Source organism: Amaranthus tricolor, chromosome 3 (assembly GCF_026212465.1).
Source record: "Amaranthus tricolor cultivar Red isolate AtriRed21 chromosome 3, ASM2621246v1, whole genome shotgun sequence".
Lineage (NCBI taxonomy): Eukaryota > Viridiplantae > Streptophyta > Magnoliopsida > Caryophyllales > Amaranthaceae > Amaranthus > Amaranthus tricolor.
In genome coordinates this window covers 16,913,390-16,925,889 of record NC_080049.1, presented here as the reverse complement: position 1 = coordinate 16,925,889, position 12,500 = coordinate 16,913,390, and the positions used below count along the sequence as shown (strand labels likewise).

General features: G+C 32.0%; 2 protein-coding genes across 4 annotated transcripts in view; both read right to left on the bottom strand.

Annotated features, from left to right (window-relative positions):
* Positions 1-8,470, bottom strand: part of LOC130807809 (ABC transporter G family member 1-like) — a 24,441-nt gene extending 15,971 nt beyond the window's left edge. The window contains exons 1-2 of one of the 3 annotated variants that reach the window (XM_057673153.1): positions 7,665-8,470; positions 1-128 (exon numbers count right to left, since the gene is read on the bottom strand). The exon at positions 1-128 is cut by the window's left edge and continues 25 nt beyond it. In XM_057673153.1, coding sequence (XP_057529136.1) covers positions 1-128; positions 7,665-8,166 — 630 coding nt within the window. In that variant the 5' untranslated portion in view covers positions 8,167-8,470. Of the gene's footprint in view, positions 210-7,664 lie in introns of all 3 variants that reach the window. The other 2 variants (XM_057673152.1, XM_057673154.1) reach the window with 2 other exon arrangements.
* Positions 8,471-9,402: 932 nt separating this feature from the next.
* The window catches only part of LOC130808396 (ABC transporter G family member 1-like), a 26,444-nt gene continuing 23,346 nt past the window's right edge, over positions 9,403-12,500 (bottom strand). Inside the window, exons 9-10 of the mRNA XM_057673872.1 lie at positions 11,599-11,625; positions 9,403-9,516 (exon numbers count right to left, since the gene is read on the bottom strand). Coding sequence (XP_057529855.1) covers positions 9,403-9,516; positions 11,599-11,625 — 141 coding nt within the window. The remainder of the gene's footprint in view (positions 9,517-11,598; positions 11,626-12,500) is intronic.

Below are 12,500 nucleotides of genomic sequence, written 5' to 3'. Positions count from 1 at the left end.
CTTGCCACATCCAGAAGGTCCCATGATAGCCAAGACCTGTCCAGGGGATGCGAAACCACTCACATCTTCTAAGATGGGGCGTCGTCCGCCGCTGTCCCCGCCATTATTAGCGACGGTCACACACAAATCTTTCCATGTCAACGACAAATGAATATCTTCATTACTTCTAACCTCATCCTTAAGCTTCATTCTTTTGTAATTAATATTCACTGGATTAAACACCTCAAATGGATTCGTTGGTCTATTTATAGATCATGTAATAATATTGTAGTGAAAGAATCATGGCCACCTCTACTTCAACGCGTATAATAGTCAAGCCGCCATCATTTTGGGGGCTATAAATATGATCTAACTTGTAGTATTCAATTATCACAACTTACTAATAAACTATGGTTGAATTAATATTCACTCGAAATCTTTTAAATGATCACAAAAAGACACGTTCACGAAATTAGTAATGATTCCATGAATTATTCCATTTATTATCAATTAGTTTTAATGTAATCTCATACGCTCCCTATTTTTTTATTTTTATTTTTTCTCGTTTACTTTTTTATATAATTTTCAAAGCAATTATTAAGTCTTAATATGTCTAAATACGTATTATAATATTTATTAAAAAATATACTTTACGACGAATCTTATAAAATCTGATCACATGGTTATATTTTATCTTTTAATTATATCTAACTCAAAACCTTATTAGTTAAATTTCTTTTTCTTTAAAATAGAATATTTCAAATAGGAACAACAATAGAGAACGGAGGGATTATTGTTAATTATTACAAACTGTTGAATCAAGAGCCAATTCCCACAACATTGATGATGACTTTGAGCATCTCGTAGCTCATGCCATGTCTTGCACACTTGAGAGTGGTGCGGAGTGTGCCATGGGAAGTGGAGTGCTAAGGTTTGATTCACTTGATCAATTGTTCGATGATAATGAATTGAGGAGGTTTTTAAAGGGAAGAATAGCATGGGATGGACAAGCAAGTCACTCGAGGAAGGGGGCTGGAATCTGAGTTGCTCGACAAGTCGAGCATGATCAACTCGGTCGAGCCACAAAAGAGAATCAAACCAGTAGCAGCAGGGGGCACGCTCGAGCACGCTCGACTGGTCGAGCTCAAGCTGCTTGATCGAGTGACATTCAGTAGATTATTTGTGGCGATCTATTTTATGTGCGGTTCTTTATGGGCTTTAAAGCTTTTTGTCCTAGTTTATTCTAATGTGTTTTATAACTATATAAGGAGTCTAGAACATTATTAGGGTAGAGTGAGAGAAGCATATGCAAGATTAAAAGCTAGGGTTCACACCATAAGAGCTCTTCATCCTTATTTATGCATATTGTGTGAGATTGAGTTGAAGGTTTAATCTTTTGCTTTGAGAGGGTGTTCTTGAAGCTTGTAAGGTGAGTCATGAATATATAGTTGCTTATATTAATGATAAGATACTTAATTTGAGGGCGAGGTATCATTAGATACCTCATATATTGTGTGTTTTGTCTTCTCCATTGTTGTGCTCTGTTTTTGGTATTTACTTTGCATTTGTTTGTTGGTTGTTTCTTCACCATTGCCATAGCCCATTCACAACAATTGGTATCAGAGCTTTAGGTTGGATTTGTGGGTTATTTTGTCGGTAAAAGTTAGAGTCTTTGGTGGAGAATCAATATGAGTGATGGTGCAAAGTTTCACATTCCATTGTTTGATGGAAAAATGAATTTTTCGGTGTGGAGGAGCACCGTAAAGGACGTGTTGGTGCAACAAGGTATTGATGATGCTCTTTAGAAGAGCAAGCCCACAACAATGGATGAAGGGAAGTGGGTGGCCATGAAAAGAAGGCGGTGGGCACCATTTGGCTTGCCATTGCACCCAAAGTCAAGTACAACTACTTGATGGAGACCGACCCCGGTGTGTTGTTGGAGAAACTTCAAAAGGCGTATGCTTCGAAGTCTCTTACCAAAAATTTATGCTTGAGATAGTAGTTGTATCAACTCATGAAGGAGGATGATACAAGTATGTAAGATCACATCAACACATTCAATCAATTTGGTGTGCCAACTGTTGAATGCCGATGAGAAGCTTTTTGATGAGGAGAAAGCTCTACTACTCTTGGCTTCACTTCCTAAGAGCTATAAGAATATAGTTCAAACGTTTCTCCTTAGGAGGGAATCTCACACTTGATCAAGCTTTAGCGGCGTTGAGGGAGAACGATAGGTACATGGAGCGATGTGATGGGGAAGAGAAGAAAGGGAGTAGTGAGGCACTTTATGGTGAGGGCTCAAGAGGGAGAGCAAAAGAGAAAGGTTCTCAAGCAAGGGAGAAGTCTCAAGGGAAGAGTGACTAGTAACAAGGAGTGTTACTATTACATGAAGAAGGGGCACATTCAAATGATGTGCACGGAGATGAAGGAGGGTCTTAAGAAGATGAAGGACTTGAAGGTTGGTAGAAGAGAGGGTGAAAGGCTTTGTGGATGATGATGACTATGATGGTGCACTTCTTGTTGATGGGGGAGTGACTCCTAGTAAGGAATGGGTGATTGACTCCGATTGGTCATTCTATATTTGTTGTGAGAAGGAAAGGTTTGATAAGCTTAGCTATTGTGATGGAGGCCTTATCACCTTGCCTAATGATGAAAGAGTGAAGGTGGAAGGTATTGGTGAGGTAGTGATTGTAACTCATGATGGTGTCAACAGAAGGCTAGGTGGTGTAAGGTACGTTCCTAAGCTTGAGAGGAACCTCATATCACTTGGTAGGTTGGAGTCAAAGGGATGCACCTTCAAAGCTAGTAGAGGGTTGTTGAAGGTTATTAAGGGGAACATGGTGCTCATGAGAGGAAGAAGGAGTGAGAGCAACTTGTATGTGTTGCAAGTTGATGGTGGTTGCCTAGGCCACAATGATGGTTGCAAGTCACCGAAGAAGGTGACATTTGATGATGGTAAGAGAATTGGTCTTGAGGGGGAGATTGTTGAATCAAGAGCCAATTTCGACAACATTGATGATGACTTTGAGCATCTTGTAGCTCATGCCATATCTTTCACACTTGAGAATGGTGCGGAGTGTGCCATGGGAAGTGGAGTGCTAAAGTTTCGTTCACTTGATCAAGTGTTTGATGATGATGAATTGAGATGGTTTGTTCAAGGGAAGCATAACATGGGATGGACAAGCAAGTCACTTGAGGAAAGAGGCAGGAATCTGAGTTGCTCGACAGGTCGAGCATGGTTAGCTCGGTCGAGCAAAAAAAAGAATCAAACCAGTAGCAGTAGGGGGCACGCTCCACTAGTTGAGCTCGAGCTGCTTGATCGAGCGACATTCAACTGATTATTTTGCGGCTTCCTGTTTTATGTGCGGTTCTTTGTGGGCTTTTAAGCTTTTTGTCCTAGTTTATTCTAATGTGTTTTATGACTACATAAGGAGTCTTAGAGCCTTATTAGGGTAGAGTGAGAGAGGCATATGCAATATTAAAAGCTAGTGTTCACACCATAAGAGCTCTTCATCCTTGTTTATGCATATTGTGTGTGATTGAGTTACATGTTCAATCTTTTACTTTGAGAGGGTGTTCTTGAATCTTGTAAGGTGAGTCATTAATGTGTTGTTAATTATATTAATGATAAGATACTTTGTTTGAGGGGGAGGTATCATTAGATACGTCATATATTGTGTGTTTTGTCTTCTCCATTGTTATGCTATGTTTTTGGTGTTTATTTTGCATTTGTTTGTTGGTTGTTTCTTTACCATTGCCATAGCCCATTCACAACATGAGCTTATATTTGATCACACTCTTTTCTTAAGCACAAATAGATTATAGATCAATGTTTGAGATAGCCTTACCGAAAAATACTCTTTATACTTTGGTTAAATAACTCATCTAATATATATTATAAGAATATGGTTATCTAATTTGTAGTCATCTCAGTAAAAGATAATCTTTCACAAGAATTACTCTTTCTAAAGCAAATAACGAATTAATCAGGGTAATAGATTAGATGATTCCCGGTTCCGGTCAAGTTCTCATTCAAGCATACTTTGCTCATAAGTATAATTCTGCTCTTAAACTCAATCGTGTAGTTTTCTCGCAACCCATCTTACCTAGACCTATTAAAATGTTCTATTGAATGGATATTGGGTCTGGTTGATTTATTTTGAGATATGTTTTCAAATTGGATCAATTTAATTTTGAGGTTGCTTGTTACAAAACTTTTTAAAATTTATTTTTTAATTATCATTAATATTATTTAGAAAAACATAACTTTTTTGAAAGAATTTCTTATGATAAAATGAACATTAAACAACATCATTAAATGCTTCGTCAAAATAATACTAATCGGTTTACTTTATAGTTATGGATCAAAATTTTGTGATTATATAATAAACATTCGATTTTCTTAGAATTGAATACAAAATTAACATGTCTAAACTTAAACCTTTTAACGGAGCAAAAGGGCCGTAAAAGGGAGTATAATAATTAGTTGAAAATAGTAGTTCCTCATTTATTTTTTTACGCAATTTAATAAACTAATTTAATACTCTCTCCACACCAATATAATTGTCACATTTTCTTATTTGGCAAAACCATATCAATTGTCACATTTCTATTTTTGTCAATCTTTTTTTACCTAAATATTCTTAGTTCACACAAGTAATTACGAATATACCCTCATATACCTTACTTCACTACTTACCCTTCACTAATTACTCTTCACTACTTACCCAACTACTACTTTTTAATGGACCCCACACCACTCTTAATATCCGTGCCCAAGCAAATGACACATTTATATTGGTCTGGAGGGAGTACTTAATATATCTAATTAGGTATAGTAATTTTTACAAATAAGATAAATCAAACAAGATCTCACTTGACTATGTCTAACTTATGATTAAAAATTAATCACAAACTAAAAGTGGTGAATAAATAGTGTAATATTTTAAAATATTGCAACTAATATAGAACGTACAGAAAAAGTATATTAAACTAACAATAATAACTTGCGAGGCAGTTGAGGAGTGGGTGCTAATGATAAAATATGGAGTTGTAAAGGAAAAGAGAAGATGATAAAATATCCAGTCGGGAGTCCACATACCAATTCATACAAACAATTAATACTTTCAACTTAATTCTCTAATTTGGATTATTGTAAACAATTAATTGGCGAGTTAAATGTCAAAGTTTATCAAATTTCACATAATTATTAGTTTAAGCCATCTACTACTAATACTTTCAATCCACACGTAAAATTCTTAATCATCTTAATTTCTTGTACGTAACGTGCTACAATGAGCCATTTCCAAATTAAATATAAGCTACAAATCTACAACTATTAATATATACATAATTTCTGGTTGAAATTAGCTACTTTAATTGTTTTTTATATATATAATATATATTAAATTGAAATTTTATTTGATTCGTCTTAACACATATCTTTATATTTTATTTATGCGTATCAAGATATTAGATCAAAATATTGCCACGAACAACTATTGCCCATCTTACTAAAAACTAGTATATTGTATGATGTATACTTCCCATACAAGTAAATTTTATCTAATTTGCAAAAGAAAAAAAAAGATACAAAAAATGCGAGTTCTCTTTTTATGATAGATTCATTAATTCTTACTTTGTTTATTCCATTTTTTGTTTATTCTTTAACATAAATTTAAAGGTAATGTTTATTTTGTTCAATTTTAAATATTTAATGTTTTATCATACTAGTTAATAAGGGTGTTTAGAGTGTGTACACTTTTATATGGATAAAAGTAGGTGGTTATGGTATATAAAGTAGGTGTTTATATTATATAAAGTATGTGTTTATAGTATACTCCATAAAGTATGTATTAATTATATATGAGAAGTAGGTGTTTATGGTATATATAGTAAGAGTTTATGATATATGAATTAGATGTTTATAATATATAAAGTAGGTGTTTATACCATATTAAACAGGGATTTTATAGTAGATGAAGTAAGTGTCAAAGGTATACGAAGTAGGTGTTTACTGTATATAAGTAGGAGTTTATTGTATTTACCATCGCTTTTAATATAAATATTCAAGAGATGTTTAAGAAAAAACTATAAATTTAGACAAAAATTAAAATTTAATGATTTAAAAATTATAAAGAAAAGGGGTTTGTGGACAATTTTTGGCAATAGAATGATATTTTGGTTTTTGACCAAGCTATGATAATTTTTATCATCACCATTGACGTAAACACTAAAGAATTTTCGCATTATCTAAATAGATTATCTTACTACCCAATTATCCTTACATTAATTTCTTCCTCCTCCCTCTAACTTAGTTGTCACACCATGAACCCAATTTCCACGTACAATCTAAATATATTTAGACCAATATCTAAATAAACGCAGCTCAAACACATAAAATCTTAGATCCAGAACAACAAAAATCCAAAATCCAAATACACAACCTAACCCAACGCTTTTGAATAAAAAAATTAAATAGAATCTATATACAATGCACATTCAGACCAAGTCTAAATAAATACGTACATATATAACAGCTAAGAACATGGTTAATCACTTGTCCATGCTCAGCAACTTATATTAATTAAAATAAATAAATACTAATAATGATAATGCTAATGATATATATCGGGAATCCAAGCTCAAACCTACCAAGAGTATGGCCTAAGTTAATAATTGGATTTTAAATCTTATTAATATTGAATTATTAGTAATATATATATATATATATATATATATATATATATATATATATATATATATATATATATATATATATATATATATATATATATATATATATATATATATATATATATATATATATATATATATATATATATATATATATATATATATATATATATATATAAGAACAATCGAGTTAATTATGTGATATTTAACTAACTCTGGCCCAAGTCATAATTCTATATATTGATGGATTCACCCATAAAAACAGTGATGGCTAAGCATTTCCATTTTGGGCGGTTTCTTTGGTTGGTTGTATTTAATTTTTTTTTTTGATTATTTTTTATTGGTTAAGAAAAGGAATATAGTGATTTCATTGTTCTATAATTAATTTAATTGAGGGTAGTAGAGTATTCACGATCCGTTTGATTAGTGGTACTAAATTGTGATAATGAAAATGATTTATAGTGTAAAATTTCATCAAAAGTTTCATATAATTTCCATGGTAATAAACTTTGATCACAAAAAATAAAATTTTATTTACAAATTTTCATTACCACCTAATACCACCTCTCCTACTGGTAATGCATTGTAATAAATTTTATGAAGAAAAATGAGATGATTGAAGTTGGACAACCCATGATCATTAAGGTAGCCAAGAGATTTTTCAACTAAAATTACACTAGTTTTTCATTCCCATTACCACTGTTTATTACTATTTACCAAACGGACTATAAAGTTTTTTAATGTATACTTATCCAAATAACAAAATAACAAGAAATTACTAAATTTCATTCCAAAGCCAACATCTATTTCTACTATCTCCATGTTTTTTGTTTGTCTACTTTAATTTTCCTCATGAATATATTTTATTTTTAATATATATATCTTTCAAAAAACTTATTTAAATTTATTTCCTTAATCAACTCTTTTAATGAACTATAGCTGTTTGCCACCCACCCGAAACAATAATTGAAATAGTGAGTAATAGTTACCTGCCAAAGCGTCTAAAAGAGTGGATTTGCCACAACCAGAGGGACCCATAACAGCTAAGACTTGTCCAGGCTTAGCAAAACCAGCTACCCCTTGTAAAATAGAGCGTTGCCCTCCAATTTCGTCGGCACCATCACTACCACCTTTACCAGCCTTAACCGTAATCCATAAATCTTTCCATGTCAAAGACACATCATCATGACCATTATTATTATTATTATTATTATTATTATTATTGCTACCAAGCTCCATATTGAAATCAACATCATCATCATGATCAGCTAATGATGATACAGCAGGAGGTAGTGAAGATGACATACTAATACTTGTTAAACTAAATGGAAAATACTTCCTTAAACTGCTGGAACCCCTCGTTATTTTCTTTTCTTCATCATCTTCTGTACCTGTTTTAGCCAGTGGTCTTGTTTGGCTTGGACTTGGTGTCCATCTCGGTGCATTATTATTATTATTATTATTATTATTATTATTATTATTTGTTTCCATTTATTTGCTTTCAAATAATTGAACGAGGTTTTCTTTTTTTATGGTTCTTGAAAATATCAGGTTTCGTCTAAAGGAAGAGATATGGCGAGGGAGGAACAAAATTGTGTGTAAGTTGTGTACGTTTTCCTTCGGTTCCTAGGAATATATATTTATATATATACTTGATTGGCACTATTCATCTTTCAAAGTTAATTATTTTATATAGAAAAAAATTGTAATAAGTAAATTAACATTTGCTTTATAGAAAATAAATTTAATTATTTTTTTTGAAATAAACCCAATTATTGGATATAACTGCTGAAAGTAAATTCAACTATTGTTTATTCCTAATCCTTTATTTACAAAGAAACTTTAAAGATTGTTTTAAATAATATGTCGGTTTATTTTGAGTAAATATACCTAACATGTTAGTTTTCATAAAATCAAATAATATGTGGATTTATATTTAGTAGATCAAGTAAAAGTTGAATTATTATTAACAATTTACCCTTTTATATTTTAGGAATAGTATGTAAGAAAAAATATAAGTTAAGTGACATCTTCTTTGTATATTTTAATTGCATATATTCATAATATCTAACTTTAATTTCTATAAACAATAGATATGTATAATTTACTATACAAATGATTAAAATTAGGTAATGATTAAAATTACGTATTAAATTGTATGAAAATTGAAATATAACAAGGATAATGAAATATATGAAGTTAGGGGTGTAACTAATTTTGTGAAAAATCAAACACCGAACCAAACCAAACTAAATTTTAAATATGATTTGGTTTGGACTGAAAATTTAAGGTAATTCGGTGTTCGGTTCGATTTTGGTTTTGGGCACTATAAAACCGAAAAACCGATTTCACCGAAATAATTGTATGTCTAGTTAGGCTCAACTAGGGATGAAAGTTCGGTGTTTGGTTTGGATTAGATATAAATTCAAATTAAACCAAATTAAATTCGATTTTGGTTTTTAGCAGTTCAAATCCAAATCATATTTTTTATAATTCAAATTGAATCAAACCAAATTTCAAAACACTAATCCAAATTGCCCCGAATTCCCCGAATTAGCCAAGTTCACCGAATTGAAAAGATTGAACCAAATTGAAATTTTTTCATAAAAAGGTCATTACAACTTAAAAAGTTCATTAACAATTCAATACAACAAATTGAGAAATTCATTAAAAATTCAAACAATTTAAAGAGTTCATTACAAATTCCATAAAATATACATTACAACATCAAACATCAACATTAATCTCCGAATAAGCATTCAAATCTACCAGCATCAACAAAAACTTCCAATCAACATGAGAAATAAGAACTGTGACAAATGTAAAAATCATATTAGTAAACTGTCACAAAAAATTAAAACATTACAAAAATAAACACTACAATTCAAATCTCAAATTCAAACAAATTTAAAAAAAGAGAAAACATCTATTAATTAAATACATAAAAATACACGAAAATAAAAGAGAAAAAATGAGACTGAAAAAATATCTATCAAATTGAAATTAATAAAACGAAAAGAAAAAAAATAAAACTAAAACAACATCTATCAAATTCAAAAAAAAAATATCTAACAATCAACATAGAAAAAACAAAAATAATCAAACATTAATTAGTTCAAATGAGACAATAGTCAAAGACGAGGTCCGCGGGGCGCGGAGAAGCTGCTGCCTTAGTCCGCGGGGCGCGGAGCGCGTTCTGTCTCCATTTCGTGGCTCGCGTAGTTGTACACGGCTCGCGAAATGGCGGTTTCTTTTCACGGGAGGTGTCTTTTAAGACGGTTACTTTGTGTTTATTATGTAATAACTTCCTTTTATTGGGCATTAGTATATAAACTCCCATTTTAGGATTAATATATGATGATTCACAAATTGAGAGGGATCACAAGAGAGCCATTAATTTGTGAGTGTGATTGAGATTCATCTTGTAAATTCTTTGCGATCATATTAAAAATATTTGATCTCGGTGCCGGTGGACGTAGCTATCACATTGATAGTGAACCACGTTAAATCTCTTGCGTCATTTTCTTATTATCTGCATTGAATTTCTTATTGTTTCATTATTGTTCATCGAACTTACTTCTACTGTCGCACAACAATTTGTGTAATAACTCAATAGATTACAGAAGACCTTAAACATGATGAATGAAATTGTCTTGTAAGTTAATATAATAGATTCATTGATTCGTCTATAACATATAATTTCTGTCTATAACATGATGAATGAAGTTTTCCCTTTTGAAGGATTGGACGACCATTACAATATTCTTTTTTCTTTTGTTTGAGGGTAAAGAAAGATTAATTAGTTCAAATGAACCAATAATTAAAAAGGTTCTAAAATGGAAAATGAGAGGAAGAGAATAATAGGGTGAAGATAGAGCATAAATGGCATAATAGTAGATTGAGAGATTGAGTATAAATGACACGGAAAATGATAGATTGAGAGAGGGAGTATAAATGCAGTTGGAAAATGGAAAACGGAAAACTTGACAAAAAAAAGAGGTGAGACTTAGAAAAGTATAAATGGTTAGATTGAGAGAGGGAGTAAATGAAGTATGAAAATGTAAAATGTACAACTTGACAAAAAAAAGAGGCAAGAGATAGTAAAAGAGTATAAATGACGGAGGGAGTTTTATAGAAATGAGAAAGGGAGTTGGGGTTAGGCTTAGATTTGTTCGAGAAGAAAAACTTACTTTGAAATTTAAATTTTCGTTATAACCACCCACAAGATTGAAAATTAAATTGGCTACAAAAATTGTCTGTCGCGAACTTTGGCGACAAAAAGCCTTTGTCGCCAAATAGCGACGTACATTTTTGTCGCAGTCTTTGTTGCCATTTTAGCGGCATAAATAGTTTTTTTTTTTTGTCGCTAACTTTTCATTCTTTATAGTGAAATTGTAACACCCTTGAATTTTCGACCCCTTATACGGAACCAAAACCACAAAGGACGGGAGGAAATTCGGGTGTTACGTTTAAATAAAAAAATAATAAACTTTATAAATATGAGTAGAAATTTCGGCAGCAATTCGACTAAAAATCGAGGGCGTGATGGAATATAAAACACAATAAACTAACTAAACTAATCCAAGGCATCATCGCGTTTAAAATCTCATACCACGACGGAATGATCCATCGCCGGCTCCTCAAATCATCATGAAAAGCATGGATTGTGGTTCCAGTGGCGACGCTTGAGTTTTTAAAAAAACAATAATAAATAAAATACTTTAAAAACCATACAAATCCATAACCTACGCAGCAGAAAATTTAAATAGTACAAAGGAGGACGCAATGCCTCATATCAAAAACATATACAGACAAAGTTTGCAAAAGACATAAGAACTTCAAAATCAAAAGATGTTTGCAAAACACGATTTATGCTTTGCACTCCACACTCCCCCAAAGCAATGCAAAAGGTGCTCCAGATACCTTGTACGCAAGTCTATGATCCTCCTGCTGCTCAACATCAGACCAAAGACCAATGTAACATAGCAGAACAATCATAGAAAGTCATAAAACAATCAAACATAAACACAAACACAAACACAAACACATCAATAACTAATACCAAATATAATAAGGCCAACATACTAGATAACATTATGTTATACAACAATAAAAATATGATTTCATAAGACACAAGCACCACTACTAACCATTTATCATCCATTTATACTTGTTAATCTCATTTCTTGCTTTACCCGAACAATATGTTCCTGGGTGGAATGCAAGTCTTAACACTCCTCTTTTCAAAAACATAAACTCTAATAAACACGCGTAGTGTCAACTCATTTAAGGGCATAAACAGAGTACTTAACAACCTTAAAAAGCTTTACTAACTTAAAGTATAATCATAGTATATCATTGGGATTTTTAACTCCCATAAGGAACCTTAACTTAGGCATACTCTTTCCATATACAAAAACCCTTAGGGTTCGCAAGAGCCACAGGACATTTCTTACTATAAATCTTGTACCAATAAAAGAACTTTCTATCAATGAGAACCTTGGGGTTGCAAGACCCACCGGTAACTCGAATATAATCTTGCTATCAATCAAAACCTTAGGGTTTGAAAGACCCAACGGTAACTCAAACATACTCTTGCTATCAATAAGAACCGTAGGGTTTGCAAGACCCACCGGTAGGTAACTCAAATATACTTTTGCTATCAATGAGAACCACGGGGTTTGCAAGACCCACAAGTAACTCAAATATACTTTTGTTATCAATGAGAACTATGGGGTTTGCAAGACCCACCGGTAACTCAAACATAAACTTATATAATGGAATCATTTCGACTCCAAGTAAACATAATAAACTTCTATCAACAA